This window comes from Carcharhinus amblyrhynchos, chromosome 3 (assembly GCF_965287045.1).
Source record: "Carcharhinus amblyrhynchos chromosome 3, sCarAmb.v2.hapA, whole genome shotgun sequence".
In the NCBI taxonomy this organism is placed as follows: Eukaryota; Metazoa; Chordata; class Chondrichthyes; order Carcharhiniformes; family Carcharhinidae; genus Carcharhinus; species Carcharhinus amblyrhynchos.
In genome coordinates this window covers 26,772,194-26,791,574 of record NC_137326.1, presented here as the reverse complement: position 1 = coordinate 26,791,574, position 19,381 = coordinate 26,772,194, and the positions used below count along the sequence as shown (strand labels likewise).

General features: G+C 40.5%; 1 protein-coding gene across 1 annotated transcript in view; it reads right to left on the bottom strand.

Annotated features, from left to right (window-relative positions):
* Positions 1-19,381, bottom strand: part of LOC145337704 (voltage-dependent L-type calcium channel subunit alpha-1D-like) — a 651,603-nt gene that overhangs the window by 364,672 nt on the left and 267,550 nt on the right. Inside the window, exon 4 of the mRNA XM_080182539.1 lies at positions 12,552-12,691. Coding sequence (XP_080038665.1) covers positions 12,552-12,691 — 140 coding nt within the window. The remainder of the gene's footprint in view (positions 1-12,551; positions 12,692-19,381) is intronic.

The window sequence follows — 19,381 nt, the reverse complement described above, 5'->3', positions numbered from 1 at the left end:
AACTGTTAAAATTTTAAGTATAAGATTTCTTGAATTTACTTCTGTTTTGAGTTTAATTACAGTTTGGAAGAAAGAAGAATGAAGGCGACTGTCTTAATCTGTTTTCTTTGTTTCTTTCAATGTTTTATTTTCATCCCAGTTTAGAATGTTAGATTTCAATGATGTGGGACGAATGTTGGAAGCTTCCATGTATGTATGTGTGTGTTTAATGTTTTAATGTTCTTTCCTTAATTGTGATTTTACAACAGTGGGTTTGATACAGAGTTTAATAAAAACTGGAAAGTAAACTGAACTTTCAAAATCAAGGTATATAAATTGAAGTTTGGGATAATCAGTTTGAATTTTGAATAATCCTGGGTTCAAATTTGGTTAGGAAAGGATTTAAACCTTGGAAGGAACCATGTGCTCTTTCCTTTGTCTTGAATAGGTCATTTGAGACTGAGTTAATTCATTTGGCTCCTAGCCGAAAGTATTTTTGTATTTTGTTTTAAGTGGATGATTCGTGAATGACAAGCAAGATTATTTATCACAACCTAGTAATAATTGAGACTTGAAGGGTTTGGTTTATTCAGATTTTCTCATTGTTAACTTTCAAATTAAAGTGATTGGTTACACTTAAGTGTTACAGTTTCTGACATTTAATTGATAGAATAAATTGAGTGCACAAAATAACCGACTTATAAATGGGAAATTGCCTGAACTTATAAGAGGTAAATAAGTTTAATTTTGACAAATAATGTGTAATGGAAATAAAGTCTGTCTGAATTTTGTGTTTCAAAGAGGGATGTATTGAAACATGTTCTCAGTTTATGATGTAACCATTTGAATGTGAGACAATGTTACAAAGTAATATCTGTTTGTTTTGTGTCTTTCCTATACAGAGTAAATGTTATCTGTGGTAATCCTCATGTTCACATGTAAAGTTTGTTGATTCAATGTATGTAAATGCTAATAGGTTGGGAGTTAATTTTTCTGAAAAGCTAAGGGCTCTGCAGAGTGTCAATGACTTTACAACAGATGATGGGATTTTTCCTAGTACTTAGTTAATTGGGGTTATGAGAGTTAAAATGCTTAAAGGGGAACAAATAAACCATTTGTGTAAGTTATGTTATTCATAAATAAATTGGTAAAGTGGACAGAATCTATAATTTGTTAAACTGATGGAAAACATTTGAATTACTTTTAGTTTGTACTTTGGCTACATTGTGTTAATTGGGTCATAAAAACATAGCATGTGTATGCTAGAAGGTGAGAAATTTTGAGCTGTGACAATGGAAGTTTAAATCTGAAATGGTATCTGTGACAAGAAGTGTTTATTGTGCAAATTTGGATCATTTTTAAATGACGCATACTTTGGAGAGTTAAACCTACCTCTTCAGCACTTTTTGGGTACATGACCCTCCAAAATCCAAATTTGAATGTTATTTCCTTTAGCATTTGTATCAATGATTTATTATTGTCCTGTGCATAATTCTGAACCTAAAATGATGTTTCGAATATGTGATTATTTGTATTTGTAGTGCACTGTTGTCTGCAACTTCTGGAATATCAGTATGTTGTGAGGATGTATTATTACTGTGCATGCCAATGTCTGGGCCTCGCCTGACTGTTGAGTGACTAGGGAATTCCTGACAGACACTGGTGCTGAGTTTGTGATCCATCATGCTTTGCGTTCAGGATAAAAGGAAGATATGTGACCTGTGTGCCTTCAGCGTCTACAGACATGGCCGATACCCAGGGATTGGTGTGGCAGCACCTGATTGGACTCTTATCGATCGGGGGGGGTCAAGTCCTGATTCTTTAGCAATGACCAAAAGGGGTGTGAAACCTAACTACGAATGAGTTACAGTGATGATGACCATCGCCAACGATGACCAGCAGTTGAAGAGCCACAACATCCGAGAAGGAGGGAAAACCAAAGCCAGACTGCCAAGCCAGACAAAAGAACTATAATACACAGAGGATGACCGAGACCAATGCACAGATAAAGGCCAGTGTTTGCTTGGATACTTGCCAGTCATGCATGGTTAAGTTAAGGAATTGTATTGGACTTGAACTTTGGTATTTTCCTGTAAGATAACTTATTGTTGGTTGAGTGGGTGCTTATTAATTGTGTGGGCACAAAGAACCCCAAGTTGTCTTTTGTTTTATTTAACTGGGGGTAGGCCCAAATGCTGGTAACATTTCACTTCGGATTGGTCATGGGGCCATACCTGGCCCTGACCAAAAGGGGGAGAGTGAAGTAGGTAAAAGCTGAATGTATTTTGTACCTGAAGGGAAAGGGTTAATGGATTTTGTACCTAGAATATGTCACAAACATAACCCTTCATCATGACTGATCTTCTCAAGCTTATACTGCTTATACTATTCTTGGCAGTAATATAAGTTATTTGTTCATGTTTCACATACTTAAACTCTGGTTTTTATAACAGCTGATAGTTAAATGTGACTGTTATTTTGTAGACTTTGCAAATCTTACCTGTCTGTATTAGGGGGACATCGTTTCACAGATGGTAGTTTACAATACCGGCTTTTAACAGCTGCTGATGACAGATCACAAAACCGGCTTTTAGCAGGAAGAGTCCTGCTGGAACAGCCACGATTGCACAAGTAACTTCAAAGACAGGGATGCCGGTACTACTGTAGAAGGGGTTCCTATGTCCTGACTGCAGGACTGTAATTCCTGATTAACTCTGGGGCTGCATCACGACCCAGGAAGGAAGAACTGGAGGTCTGGCAGGAATTGGAACTTTGAATCATGATTCCTGCTGGAGCTCATAATGTATAAATACCCACTTGTGTTTGTGTTCTATGAGAAGTCTGCTAAGTCTTAATCGGAGCCAGTTTCTCCCCAAAGCTTTGGAATAAAAACCACTGTACTTTGACTCACTAACAGAATTCGTGATATTATCTTACCGACAACAATTGATCAACAGAAAGTTAGAATTGAATGTGCCAGCTAGATCCTGCAAATCCTGAGAGAAATTGCCCAATACTCTCTCCAAACAGTTCTTGGAGGCTAGTGGTCAAAGCATTAAATTTTAATACATAGTCAAGCAGTTTTTATCAACGTGCTGGATATTAATGTCCATGGTGCTATGGCTTACTACAGGTTGGAAACTTTGGGCAGTATTTTATAATCCTTCATTACTGATTTAAAGGTCGGAGGCTCATAAAATGCAATGCATGGCCTAAATCTCACCTACCCCTGACCTGTCTCCCATTTTGCATGGAGATGCTGGAGGCATCAGGTAGAGGCTCACCAAACCTTGGGCCTATTGAGGTCCTTAAGTGGTCAGTTAATGATCATTTAAGTACCTCACTTTGCCCCATAATTATTTTATCCACGAGAGGGGGAGACCCATGTCAGGCAGGTAGCCTGACAGTTTTAACTATGTGAACTGGTGTTGGGCAAGAAATTTACCTCCTTTGTAGTCACAACAGTGGCTTCTGCTTGAACCTGGAGCTGCTGGAGCTACACAGTTGTTGGCCATATTTCACACGTACAGCTGTCACTCTGAGATGGGACTTCCTCCCTAGATTGGAACAGAAGTCTTGTCCTTAGCCAATTAATGTCCAACCAAGGGTTGAATGTTTGCCGAGCAGCAGGATCAGTGGGGAAGTGTTTCCCCATCGGCTCTTTGGGTAAAGGGCTGGAAATCCCACCATCCAAAAAATCCTGTCCATCATGTCAAATCATTCTACAACATTAACACTGAGAATGACAAGGGACTTTACCATGACCCCTCACATCTGTTTCAAGTCCTCCGAGATAATCATCATTGAATCCATAGAAATATGATGCTCACCCAGCTTCCTTCTTTTTGGAGCAGGACTCCAGAGATCTGAGTCTGCAGGCTCAAGAGACAAAGACTGATTTCCACAATGTCTCTGCTTCGTCATGATCAGATCCCAACTCTGAACTGCTCCTATTTCCTGATCCGTAAATATTGACTTCTCTTCTTCTAACCTTTTTTGGCATCCTGGTCATACATATTGCCTGTTTATTTTGACACAACCACCATTCTTTAAGCAGGTTTTATAGCCTGATGCTGCATCGAGTTCCAATTCTTCTCCAGCTATTTCATAATTTCTCCCCAAAAGTGGGCAACATGTGGGACCTAACAATCTCCTCCATCTCAATGTTCTGACTGCCCTGGGTAGATGAAAGGGATGATGCAGGCTGGATTCAGATGGTTAATGCAACTTCTTATATTCCAATTAGTTCACCACACACATAAGCACAATCAACATGAGGCAGAAATTCCACCCACAACACTTCAAGCAGTGCAATAGCGTCATGGAAGTGTCATGCTCATTAAATACTAAATATACAAATTATATTCATTATCTACAGTTACTCAGTGATTTTGCATTTTTTTGCTGCTTATGTATTTTAAGGCTTCATTTAATGAATGTTGTTCCTGCGATTTGTGTATTACTATTATAATAGTGCTGGCTATTTTTGTATGTTTTCTGTTTTCATTTTTCATTTTTACTTTTCTCTTTTTCCCACTTTCTTTCAAAAGAAATGTGAGAAGACTGCTCAGCCCAGTGTATAGGACAGGAAATATATATGACTGGTTTCAGCAAAGGTATCTTTAACATTATGTGTCATGCTCTTGGGATATTAGTGGTTCTCTTAGCTATGGACAGACGTTTGAGATTTTATGGCCTCACTCATCCCAAAACCATAAAATCCAGCCCGAGGTCAACAGATCTTTCCATTGTCTGCCCCTCTCCCACTCCAATTCCCGGCAGTAAAATTCCAGCCTTACTGCCAATTCCACTACACAGTCGTTTGCAGTCATTCACAGTGCCAGAAGGAAAATTTAGATCACATTTAGGAAAAATTGCAAAAAACTGCAGCTAGGCACCTTCACAGAAAAAGAGATAAGCAGATTATTTTTGGAAGAAAGTGATAGTTCTAATTCATTTGTAATTACACTGAAAGTGGCATACTAGCAGTTTTCTGTAGACAAGCAATAGTTTCCATGGCAATATTTTTGATACATTTTGTGCATCTAGTTCAGAGCTGCTAATGATCGATTAACTCTTATACTGTCATCAAATTTTACAACCTGGGTGAAATAACCAAATGCTAAGTTCAACCACAATATCTTTTAGATCTTTAAAGAATCCAATCAATGAACAACATTTATTGCAACAGAAAGTCATAACTTAATCAATGCGCCATTAACATAGGTAAAATATGAACAGAAAGGTACATAGTTTCCTGCAGAATATCATTTTAGCTGAATGGAACATCTATTTTAACAATAACACATGGGCAAGGGAATGTATTACATTTCTAAGCTGACCTATATATGCACTGAACCACATTGATGCAAGCGCCTTTTGTAAATAACTTTACTGCTGACAATTTTCCATATTTTCAATATTCTATATTTCTTTACTGTCATTTTTGCATTATGCTCCTTGATGTTTAATCTGTTCTGTGAAAATATTTTCTAAATTTCACAAGGCCTTATTCCAAAATTGATGACTGTTTTTTAAAATTTATTGGACAATTTCACTCACTTAGAAAAGCTAACAACAGTGATCACACAAGCTGCACCAAAGTTATCACAACTAGCATTCAACAGTTATTCAGATTCCTTTGTTTGAAGTTTTATAGCAACATCAAAATAAATTTTAGCTTCACATGGTTGTACTTTGAACAGATGTAGCACTTTGCAGACTGTCAGGATGTCCCACAGCACTTCACAGTCAATAAGTCAAAAATGGCACCAGTCCAAGGCCAAGGATCAATGAGTTACAGGATAAAATTAACTAGTTTACGACATGAAACCCAATGAGCTAGCAGCAAAACTCACACACTACCTCCATCCCTAATTTATTTTCAATATAAGCTGTTTTTCTGATTTACTCTGTGATGTCCTAGGCATTTTACGTTTTGTGATTCTTTTTCTATATCCATCAATTTGCATTGCTTTTTTTTTGTTAATTGCTCATTTTCGTTCATTAAGCTGTTTCAATCTGTTTGGACCAGTCCGTATTATTTTTGCTTTTATCTGGTTATACTGTCTCAAATTCGTTATTCTTGTTGCATGCTGGCACAGACAGATGAGCCAAATGGCCTACTTCTATATTGAATGATTCCAGGTATACTTGATGTTCACTGCTGTAAAATGAAACCTGCTTCACTATTAAACATTGAGGTTGCAAATTTTGGTTTCTTAACATCTTTTTTTGTGTTATCAGTGTCATTTTGGCTCCCAGATGCCACGACCATGACGCTCATGCATACTTATGTTGTGAGCCACCCTGGATGCCATTTTGGTGAGGGTGGAAACATTTACACTAGCAGTATCTGCTAGGAGTATGCAGAGAAGATAGGTTGTGATGTCAATCTACATAAAAAACCCACCAGCAATGATATTTAATGGGATCATCAACTTCTTTAAGATTAGTTGTGTCCATTTGATGTGTGACCATATGTTGCATATCATGCAGGTCAATGCCAACTTTCCTGGAATAGACATGATGCCTTCATTCTGTCTGTTTTGCCACACAAATGTGAGCCATCATGACAAACCAGAAGGTGGTTACTGGACAATGAGAACTACCTTTTCACTGCATGACTCAGGTGCACAACCCACACACATATCGGCAACATGTACACAACAAAAGTCATGCTGCCATACAAAAAGTGATAGAACAGACCAGTGCCTACTATGGTAATGCCTCCTCTGCTTGGATGGCTCTGAAAGATGAAGTAGGGGATGGGTTAATGAATTTTGTAATACTTGAAGATTTGTAAAAAAAGTATTGTAAGACTTGTTTTCGTGTATCCCAGACAGATAAGAAAGGAGCTGTCCCTGCCCAAGTTTATGATAGTCCCAGCTAATTGTGTTCAGGAATGTGGCTAGTGTCTAATTTTGTGTCTTTATTATGGAATTCTGTCTAACCAAGTGGAGCTTACATGCATGCCTTCACATTTAGTTGTTATGTACTGTTTACGTATTATGTACCAATATATTATATGCTATACAGGTACCTACGAACATAAAATTGTTAAACCGGCCCCGTTACCTTGTACGCAGTTAACTTATTTGTGCCGGCCTGTATGTTAGCTAATAGCTAATCACACCACAGGTGTTGAGATGTGGGACAATTGTGACCTTGAGATAACCATGAAGAAACCATCAAGGCAGCCATGTTCACACGATGGAGGACAAGCCACAGCCTGGGAACCTTCCAAGAATGGGAAAATGCGTACATGCTTGCGGGGGTATTAATATGTGCTCTTAATTTGTGTTCGGAGAGAGCCTGGGGAACTGCTGTTGGTACGAGGTGTATATGCCAAAAGCTTTTGAATAAACTTGCTATACTTTGACTTACAACTGGTCTCGGAAGTATTATTTTACCTACAACAAGAAGCTCTGTAATACTTGATAGATCAGGGTGGTGATCTTCTGAAAAAAAATTCTAAGTCCAGGATGGGCATGAAAACGGGAGTTTCTGATCTGTTTTTGGGGCAAGTTCAAATCTGCTACATTATGCACATGGACAAAATAAACCTCAAAATTGGTTTCTCACCTATAGGTGAGGTGGTGGGGTTGTCCTAACATTGGCTAAGACAGCAGAGGGCGCAATTGCACATGTGCAGAGTCTAGCAGCAGAGGCTTGTCACTCAGTTTCTGCCCCTCTTAGCCAGCTACTGCGGGGCCTGTGGCCTAGTAGGGGCAAAATCCCTTTTCCTCTGACCTCTCCCGGAGGTCTCAATGGCCTCCAGTTCTACTGGCAAAGCCATCACATCTGATCCCTGTTCCTGGTGACCATCTGTGATTTTCGCCAGACAGAATCTCTCCGAGCAAGGCCACAGAGACAAGTGAGCGCAGATGATAATGTCCCAAGCTCAGTAATTCAATTCAAAATATATTTAAATATAATTTAAATAAATTATTCAGCCTCGCGCTGAAAATGAATACAAGACTGATTGCGCCGAATAACCAGTGCCAGTAAGATCGCGAGGGATGAGAAATCAAGCGTGAAGCTGATTTCTCGGTTCTTAGAACAATAGAACCACAGAATGCTACAGCACAGAAACAAGCCCTTTGGCCCTTCTTGGCTGTGCTGAACCATTTTTCTGCCTAGTCCCACTGACCTGCACCTGGACTATATCCCTCCACACCCCTCTCATCCATGAAGCTGTCCAAGTTGTTCTTAAATGTTAAAAGTGAGCCCGCATTCACCACTTCATCTGGCAGATCATTCCACACTCCCACCACTCTCTATGTGAAGAAGCCTCCCCTAATATTCCCTTTAAACTTTTCCACCTTCACCCTTAACCCATGTCCTCTAGTTTTTGTCTCCCCTAGCCTCAGTGGAAAAAAACCTGCTTGCATTCACTCTATCTATACCCATCATAATTTTATACACTTCTATCAAATCTCCCCTCATTCTTCTATGCTCCAGGGAATAAAATCCTAACCTATACAACCTTTCTCTGTAACTCAGTTTCTCAAGTCCCGGCAACATCCTTGTAAACCTGTTAATAATATCAACCTTATTAATATCCTTCCTTTAATTAGGTGACCAAAACTGCACACAATACGGCCTCACCAATGTTTTATACAACCTCACCATAACATTCCAACTCTTATACTCAATACTTTGATTTACAAAGGCCAATGTTCCAAAAGCACTCTTTACGACCCTATCTACCTGCAACACCACTTTTAGAGATTTATGCATCTGTATTCCCAAATCCCTCTGTTCTACTACATTCTTCAGTGTCCTTCCAAAGTTCAATACCTCACACTTGTCTGCATTAAGCTCCATCTGCCATTTTTCAGCCCATTTTTCTAACTGGTCCAACTCCCTCTGCAAGCTTTGAAAACCCTCCTCACTGTCCACTACACCTCCAATCTTTGTATCATCAGCAAATTTGTTGATCCAATTTACCACATTATCATCCAGATCACTGGTACAGATGACAACAACAATGGATCCAGCACTGATCCCTGTGGCACACCACTAGTCACAGGCCTCCACTCAGAGAAGCAATTCTCTACTACCACTCGCTGGCTTCTTCCATCGAGCCAATGTCTAATCCAATTTACTACCTCTCCATGTATACCTAGCAACTGAACCTTCCTAAATAACCTCCCATGCTGAACCTTGTCAAAGGCCTTACTGAAGTCCATGTAGACAACATTCACTGCCTTCCCTTCATCCACTTTCCAGGTAACCTCCTCGAAAAACTCTAATAGATTGGTTAAACATGACCTACCACGCACAAAGCCACGTTGACTCTCCCTAATAAGTCTCTGTCTATCCAAATATTTGTAGATCCTATCTCTTAGTACTCCTCCAATAATTTACCTACTACTGTCGTCAAGTTTACCAGCTGATAATTTCCCGGATTACTTTTTGAGCCTTTTTTAAGCAACGGAACAACATGAGCTATCCTCCAATCATCCGACACCTCACCCTTGGATACCGACATTTTAAATATATTTGCCAGGGCCCCTGCAATTTCAACACCGGTCTCCTTCAAGGGAGGGAATACCCTGTCCGGTCCTGGGGATTTATCTACTCTGATTTGCCTCAAGACAGCAAGCACTTCCTCCCCTTTAATCTGTACAGGTTCCACAACCTCCCTACTTGTTTGCCTTATTTCCGTAGACTGCATGCCAGTTTCCTTAGTAAATACGGATGCAAAAAACCCATTTAATATCTCCCCCATTTCTTTTGGTTCCATACAAAGCCAACCACTCTGATCTTCAAGAGGATCAATTTTGTCCCTTACTGTCTTTTTGCTCTTAATATGCCTGTAGAAGCTCTAAGGATTATCCTTCACCTTGACTGCAAAGCATTCTCATGTCTTCGTTTAGTCCTCCTGATTTCCTTCTTAAGTAGTTTTTATACTCCTCAAACATCTTATTTGTTCCCTGTTGCCTACACATGTCATACATCTCTCTCTTCTTCTTTATCAAATGTGCAATATCTCTCGAGAACCAAGGTTCCTTATTCTTATTTTCTTTGCCTTTAATCCCAACAGGAACATACAAACTCTGCACTCTCAAAATTTCTCCTTTGAAGACCTCCCACTTACCAATCACATCCTTGCCAAAGAACAGCCTGTCCCAATCCACACTTTTTAGATTGTTTTCTCATTTCTTCAAATTTGGCCTTTTTCCAGCTCAGAATCTCAGCCCGAGGACCAGATCTATCTTTATCCATGATCAAGTTAAAACTAATGGCATTATGATCACTGGAACTAAAGTGTTCCCCACACACACTTCCGTCACTTGCCCTAACTCATTTCCTAATAGGAGATCTAATATTGCATCCTCTCTAGTTGGTACCTTTATATATTGATTCAGAAAGTTTTGCCTGAACACATTTTACAAGCTCCACCCCTTCTAGACCTTTAACAGTATGGGAGTCCCAATCTATATGTGGAAAATTAAAATCCCCTACTATCTCAGCTTTATGTTTCCAACAGTTGGCTGTTATCTTTCTGCAGATTTGCTCCTCCAGTTCTTGCTGACTATTGGTTGGTCTATAATACAACTCCATTAAGTGGTCATACCTTTCCTGTTTCTCAGCTCCACCCATATGGTCTCAGTAGACAAGCCCTCTAATCTGTCCTGCCTGAGTACTGCTGCAAAATTTTCCCTGACTAGCAATGCCACCACCCTCCCTTCATCCCTCTGCCTCTATCACGTCTGAAACATTGGAACCCAGGAACGTTGAGCTGCCAGTCCTGCCTCTCCTGTAGCCAAGTTTCATTAATGGCTATAATGTCATAATTCCATGTGTCAATCCACACCCTCAACTCGTCTGCCTTCCCCACAATACTCCTGGCTCTTGCGTGATCTTACTGGTTCACTCCACCCATCAGCCAGCTGGCACAACAGTAAGATTGCTCCTCCATGTGTCAAGAATTGCGGTAGTCCACTACATGCTGGACTTGCCATTTTGAGGACACCGTCCTTGTCACCAGTTACACAGTGACTTGCTGAGGAGTAGCATGAGGAAGAAGAGGAGAAAAGTTAAGAAAAAGAAGAAAAAACTGGGAGGAGAAAGCCAACATGCTGGCTATGCTGGCTTTCTAATTCTATGCTGGCTTTCTAATTGCTGTATCTAACTGTATTACCAGTAAATGCAAAGCTAATTCTCCAATCACCAACAGCCATGCACCTCAGGCTAGGCTTTCTTGACTCCATGGCGACAAAGTTGGAAGGGGAATATGAAAATGATGTCGGGGTTAGAGACAGTGGGACAGCTCCTTGATGCATTCTATCAACTAGGAAATTTTCTCAGAGACGGTGGGGATCCACATTAGCGGGGAGGTTGTGGGGGTGGGGCGGGGCACACCTTAAGTTGATCAAAGCCCAAATAAGGGCCGATTTTGTGGTCAGCTCATTGGATGAAGCCGAAATAGGCAGACTGATGAACCATTGGACAGAGGTTACATGCCCTAATGAGGGCGTAGCTGGAAGGGAAAGGCTCAACTCTGGCCCAAATGATTCTCACAGAAGAGTTAATCTTTGTTTCAAGGAATTTATTGGCTTTGACATTCATCGCTTCATGAACGTCTCCGAAAGCTCTCTACACCCTGGCATGCCTCAGCAATGTTCACCATTTATAGTGGAACTACCATGGCTCCAGAGCTCCCAGCCTCTGACTGGATTGACAGCACACAGAACCCATCCACCACCCCATATATGATGGCAAATGCAGAGGTAGCTAATTAGGAGATTGTTTCTAAAATCAAGCCCTGAACTCTTCTGTTTCTCACCACCATAACACTCACTTAGCCATAATGCAAAATACTAACCATCATAAAATCAACATTCAAAATCAGCTTTATAAATAAAATCATGCCTTGCCATATCAACTAATTATCCTTGTGCATCCCTTCCTGCTTGTCCGCTGTGTGCTTTAACTTATCCAAGTAACCTTACACAGTGCCAAGAAGCACTGGTGGTATGGCTGGTGAAAGGCTGCTAACTTAAACTTGGGGAGATAGCGGCTGGTCATGCAGGACAACTAATAGCAAATCTGACCCCTGAAGACTCAGATAGAGACTGTGCAATCTCAGGGAGCAGCAAGCTAGGCTGGCTGGCAGACAGGCAATAACAGTGCAGTTAATGGGCACGCATACGGAAATACTTGTGCATCATCAGGCCTGCCACAAAGCTGTCATGAATGGACAAATCTGGCACCAACTTTGCATATGATTTTGCAGAGTTTGGAGGCCATTCTTCCCAGTGTGGAATGACATTGACAGAGAGGCAGGGGTGGGAAGAGAGATGACAGCAGGCTCATGTTCCACAGAGCCACTGTCACTAAAATATATTTATATTTCTCATTGATGTAGCAACAACACCACGAAGGAAAGTAACCAACAATAGAATATTCAAATTATGTAAGTAGATTACGTGGTTTCTATGGCAATAAGCCACCCACCTTGAATTTCATAACTTCCTGAATTTCAATGCAGATCATTTAAATAACCTCCAAAGAAGTTATAATGTTTAGTTGCATCATATGGCATTAAAAGTTACACTTACCCCACGATTACAATTACGAAGTCCATCAAATTCCACCCATTTCTTACATAAGCGTTGGGATGTAACATCAGTCCATATGCTATAATCTTCAAAAATGTTTCAATTGTAAAAATTATAAGGAAGGCATATTCCACTGTTTCCTGAAAGGCACAAGAAAAAATCCGATAAGCATGTCACAAAGCCAGTGACAAAAGCAACATATAAAAGAAAAATTTTAAAATTAAATTTAAACACCTTCAAAGTTTTAACAATAAATTACAAATTTAGAGATTTTCTTTTTTTCATATTTTCACAACATAAAATTCACTTGTATTTCAGCTGCAACTTTCAAAAGTGCACTGCATTTTTTGTTGTTCCCAAACACACAAGGAGGAAGAAAACATGTAGCCCAGAATTACGGTGTTAGCAATGGAGCTGTAATATCAAGCATTTTGAATATTTTGTGCAGGCAAACAAATTATCTGAATATATTATGCTGCCCACTTTCCTGAACATGATGGAGAGAAAATCTTTTAATCTCCTCCATAGTTTAGTGCAACCAACAAACCTAACAATAAAACATACAAAATTGTGGACATTCTACAAGCACATTTTTCACTGAAACCGTTGGTGATTGCAGAACGCTTTAGATTCCATAGAAGAAACTAAAAGGAGGGAGAATTAATCACGCAATTTGTCACAGTGCTTAAAAGATTTGCAGAATATTGTGAGTTTGGAGATGTGCTCAATTACACTATTCAGGACAGATTCGTTTGTGGTCTACGCAGTGAAGTGACACAAAAATGTCTATTAACTGAGCAATCTTACTCTGCAAAAGGCAATTGAAATCACTGTTTCTAAACAAAACTGCCAAGACTCATACATACAGCCTGAATGCAAAGTCAGGACATTCTGCTGTTGAATGCTGGTATAAAGACATGGAAAATTGAAGCTGTGGAAAAAACACGACACGGAGCATGCCTACAGAAAGCAAAAACAGGCTATGAATAAAAATAAGAAACATGAGCAAAATATGGCAGCACTTAAACAAAGTAAAAGGAGAAATGTCCAAAAAGAGCAAAGAGACTCACAGTCATAAGAAAAGTTATCACTAAATGTTCTAGTTGTCACTGGTACTACACACAAATATTGAGTCACTCCATTGCTAGGTGGACAGCAAGTAAAGATAGAAGTTGACACTGGGGCAGCAGTCTCACTGGTGCCAGAGACTACTTACAGTGAGAAACTCCAACACATTCCCTTAAAATTATCAATGATAGTGCTGAAGACATACACAAATGAAGTGGTTCCTCTTAATAGTCACATTGAAATGGCTATGCAACTAAATGGGCAAATAGCAAATATGTCACTACACATAGCGAAGGAAACTATCCAGCTTTGATGGGTCATACATGGCTGGAGAAGATTTTCCTGAACTGGGCTGAATTCAACACAATGACCAATGGAGAATCAGGCCTCATGAAAATTTTAAAGAATCATACTGTTATTTTTGATGGAGAATTATGGAACATGAAAGACATTACAGTCAAACTGCAAATAAAAGAGGGAAGCCATGCAAAATGCTTGAATGCGAGGTCTGTACCATGTGCTGTTCAACCGAAGGTGAAGGCTGACTTGGAGCAACTGGAGTTCTGGAGCCTGTCAGTATCAGTGAATAGGTCACGCCTATTGTTCCAATCATCAGGAGAGAAGGATCTGGAAGGATTTGCAGAGACGTCAAGGTCACCATAAATCCAACGTTATTTATTGAACAGTGCCCATTTCCTTGCATTGAAGGCTTGTTTGAGGGATTGGCAGGTCAAAATTGATTTGAGCCAGGCCTGCTTGCAAATGAATGTGGACAAATCATAGGAATGTCTGACAATCGTGACATGCCAATACTTGTTCCAGTAACAAAGATTGCTGTTTTGTATCACATCTATCCCTACATTGTTTCAAAGGGCAATGGATCAGTTCCTGTGTGCACTGAGCAGGATCTAATGCTATCTGGATGGCATACTAGTCATTGGAGGAGCACCTTTGAAACTTGGATTCCACTCTCCAGAAAACCATGGTCTATGAGTCTGTAAGAACAAATGAATTTATTTTCCCAATCCTCTGTTGAGAATTAGGGGCATATGATTGATGCTACTGGTCTTCACAAATCTCCTTCTAATGTAAAGGCCATTACAGAGGCTCTTGCATATTAGAACATTAACAAGTTCTGGATTGTGAATTACTATGGAAGATTTGTCCCAAACTTGACAACAATTAAACAGGGCCTTGGTGAGGCCACACCAAGAATACTGTGTGCAGTTTTGGTCTCCTTTTCTGAGGAGGGATGTTCTTGCTCTTGAGGGACTGCAGCGAAGGTCTATCAGGCTGATTCCAGGGATGGTGGGACTGATGTATGAGGAAAGATTAACTAGTTAAGACTGTTTCGCTGGAGTTCAGCCGAATGCGGCGGGGGGGAAGGAATCTCAGAGATTTATAAAATTCCAACAGGATTAGACAGGGTAGATGCAGGGAAAGTATTCCTGATGGTGGGAGAGTCCAGAACCAGGAGTTACAGTCTGAGGATTCAGGGTAGGCCATTTAGGATGGAGGTAAGGAGACATTTCTTCATCCAATGTGTGGTGACCTATGGAATTCATTATCACAGGAAATAGTTGATGCCAAAACATTGAATGTATTCAAGAGGGAGCTGGATGTAGCACTTGGGACGAATGGAATCAAAGGTTATGGGGGAAAAGCAGAATTAAGCTATTGAGTTGGATGATCAGCCACGATCATAATGGATAGCGGAGCAGGCTCGAAAGGCCAATGGCCTCCTCTTGCTCCAATCTTCTATGTTTCTATGTTTCTATATTTCTATGTTAATTATGAAACCATTACATGATCTCCTGTGCCAGAACAAAATGTGGAAATGGTCGGATCAATGCAATAACACATTATTAGTTTGTGATGCATTTTCCTATGGTGTGGGAGCGATGGTCTCCCATATCATGCAATCAAGTGATGAAAGACAGATTGCTTTTGCTTCTTGAAACTTGAGAAAAGCTGATGGTAATTATGCCCTGATTGAATAGGTATCACTCGGATCACTTTCAAAGTCACAAAATTCCTTCAGTTCCTGTATGCGAGAGAGTTACATTGCCAATGAACCATCATCCAGTCACTACCATTTTTGGATCACACATGAAAATTCTGTCAGTTGCAGCAAATAGAATGAAAAGATGGGCATTGATTTCGTCTGCACACACTTATACCATTAAGTACTGACAATCAAGCTTACATTGTAATGAGGATGGACATTTAAGATTGCCACTACCAGGTAGTTCATCAGGATGCTTGAAGGGGAACATCTTCTACTTTGAACAAGTAGACAACACACCTATCACTTCTAGGCAAGTGAGAAAACATACTCAGTGCAATCTTGGGCTCTCAGAAGTGATAGATATGGTTTTATAAAGAAAGAGTTTGGAACTAATACCTAACCAGAAACCTTAGTATTCCAGGAGATTGGAGTTGACAGTGCAGTCACATGTCTGCTGTGGGGGCTCAGAATGATCATTCCGCCACAATGGAGGAAGCAGGAGTTAGGTTAAGTTACTTGAGGTCATTGCACAATTGTAACATGAAGGAAATAGCAAGAAGTTATTTCTGATGGCCTAGGCTGGATGCAGAAATTGAGGAGAAAATGGGAACATGTTCTTCTTGTGCGAAGGTAAAAAACCTGCAACCCTTAGCACTGCTGCATCCAAGGGAATGATCTGAAGAGGGTTGGCAACTTGGGCATGTGGATATTCCAGGGCCTTTTGAAGGACATATGTTCTTAGTAATGGTTGATACTGACGCCAAATTGCCAGAGGTTGCTGTGATGACATCTACCTCATTAGGATGGCATGGTAGTACAGTTGTTCGCACTGCTCCCTTTCAGCATCAATGACCCAGCTTTGATTTTGGCCTCGGGTGACTGTCTGTTTTGGAACTTACATGTTCTCCCTGTGTCTGCATGGGTTTCCGGTTTCCTCCCACAGTTCAAAAACATGCAGGTTAGGTGTATTGGTCATGCTAAATTGCCCCTTCGTGCCCAGGGATGTATAAGTCCTGTGGGTTATGGGAATAGGGTCACATTCAATCTCTTGAAACTGCCACAAACTAAGGAGATTATGTGACAGCAACAAGCGCAAGTGGAATGGTGAGAAGGCAAGTGAAACACAAAGTTTTCCACCAAGGACAAGGAGTTTTGGCTCAAAACAACTCCACAGTGGAGAAACACATTCCTGCCATCTTCCTTGTGCAGGCTGGACCTGTCTCTTATACTATCCATACCATAAATGACATTATCTGGACGATGTATGCAGACCAGTTATTGGCTGAAAAAACAGATTCACCAAACCTGGAGCCTGCTGAAAATTCAGGATCAGACTTGCAAAGTTCTGTCTTGAACCTTCCTAGAATCCTTAAACAATCAGACACCACTGAGCAAAGTAACATCTTATATTTTGTTCAATGCTGAAACAATCTCTTGTACTAATTTGAATACCGGTCAAATCAACCACCATTGACATTAATAGAAAGACAAAGATGCCAGAGGTTCCCATCAATGTGAAGATGATGACACTGTGACATTCCAATAGTGACGACCTGCAGGGTGTCTGACTAATCTATTGACCATTGTTCATATTGAACTTATTTTGAACTTGTTTGGGGGTATTTACTTTAAGGAGGGAGGAAATGTTAAGTATTTGTATTTATTCTTAATGGTTAATGCAAAGCTAGGCTGTATTGATGTATGCAATGGAAATTATTTAACACAGGAAACAGAGATAAGAAACAGCGATGGTAGAGATGGCACACTATTAATAAAGCTCCATTTGTTTTTAACCAAAGTCTGTCCCATGTATCACATATCTATTACACAACACTAATGTTAAGCCTTACTGCATATGCCTCAGTTTGAATTCCCAGGACTGCCTGGCTCCAAGCTGCATCCAGGACGTGGTACGGTTTGGACAGCAGACGTATTTGTCCCTTCATTACAACTTGCTATTCTTGCACTGAAACAGCAAAAACCCCGCACACCCAGAATCCACTCTAACTTTTGGCCAACAATCATATGCCTTAATATTGCCTGAAGCGGGAGAAGAATCTCTGGGTAGGTCTGCCATAAGAGGAGAGACTAAGTTGCTTAGGATTATATTCAGTGGCGTTTAGAAGAGAGAGATGGGATCCCATAGAAACCTAGAAAATTCTAACAAGGTTAGACAGAATAGACTCAGAAAGAATGTTCCCAATGGTGGGGGAATCCGGAACTAAGGGTCATAGTTTGAGGATGAGAAGTAAACCTTTTCAAACTGAGGTGAGGAGAAATTTCTTCAACCAGAGGGTGGAGAATGTTATTGAGGCAAAATGTTGTCTGATTTCAAGAAGAAATTAGATATAGCTCTGCTGCCTCAAGGAATCAAGGGATATGGGCAAAAGGGGGATCAGGATATTGAATTTGATGATCAGCCATGGTTAAAATGAATGATGGAGCAGGCTTGAAGGGCCAAATGGCCTACTCCTGCTTCTAGTTTCTATGTTCCTAAGAGTCTCTGGGTACAATATTGAGACAAATAAATCAAAATACGTGTATCATTATTTCATATATAAGACATAGTTTATTACTAAGATGCTTTAAAAACAAATGATGTGGAGATGTTAACGTTGGATGGGTGGTGGGCATAGTGAGAAGTCTCACAATACCAGGTTAAAATCCAACAGGTTTATTTGATAGCACAAGCTTTCGGAGAGCTTTCAGGACTCACCTGATGAAAGAGCAGTGCTCCAAAAACTTGCGCTACCAAATAAACCTTTAGACTTTAACCTGGTATTGTTAAAAGCAAATAAATTCAGTATAAAGAAAGGCTTTTCTACATGGCTACGGCGGAATTTCCCCAAGAAATGGCAAAGTGTCAGGATCTGAATGAAAACTGACGTGTTTCTCACCAGATCAACAGGCAGGTTACCTCCCTAGATCTTATGTCACTTTACTACTTTAAAGCAGGGGGGACATGTTTCGTGAGAGCCTTAAGACACTAGCAAGGCCAGATCCATACAGATCCCAACTTCAAACTAACTTTAAAGAACCCCACCCTCCCATTCACTGGCATTGCATCTTTGGGGCATTGAACCTCAACCCCCATCCCAACCCTAGCCCCACAATTGCTGGCATTGGGGCAACAGCACCCACCCACGCCTGCCCCCATGTGAAGTAAATTCCTGCTATTGGGTTGCAGATAGGCCCTATCCCCCATATATCCTGCCCCCTATAGGCCTCACCCCTGCCAGTGCCAGGGAGCAAGGGGACAGTGTCCTGCCATGTTCCTGACCACCTGGGGGCTACACTGTGCCCCGATGTGGTCATCATGATGGGTTTCCATTTTTGGAAACCAGGAATGATTCCTGCTGGTGGGGACGTATACACAATGAACCTGGAAGCAACAGCTTAAACGTATTTTCAAATGTTTAAATGTATGTTAATCCATGATAATCAGGTTCACGCCCTTGCTGGGCATGACATTGCTGATGGGGGGGGAGGACAGGGAAAGATCTCATTCTCAGATCGCCATTCACAAATCTTGTTATGGCCTTCTTGCAAGATGGGGCTTGAATCAGATGGACTTGGATAACAGGATTTGAGCCTGCTGTGAACAGGACTGGAAAACCGCCCCGGTATCTTCATAAAATATTCACTTTCAAGAACCATTTTGATTTTTTAAATGGTTTTATTTACACAAACAAACAACAACTGTTTGACCTCATATTTGCAGCTGGGAACTTATATTTATAAAGTAGATAGCAGC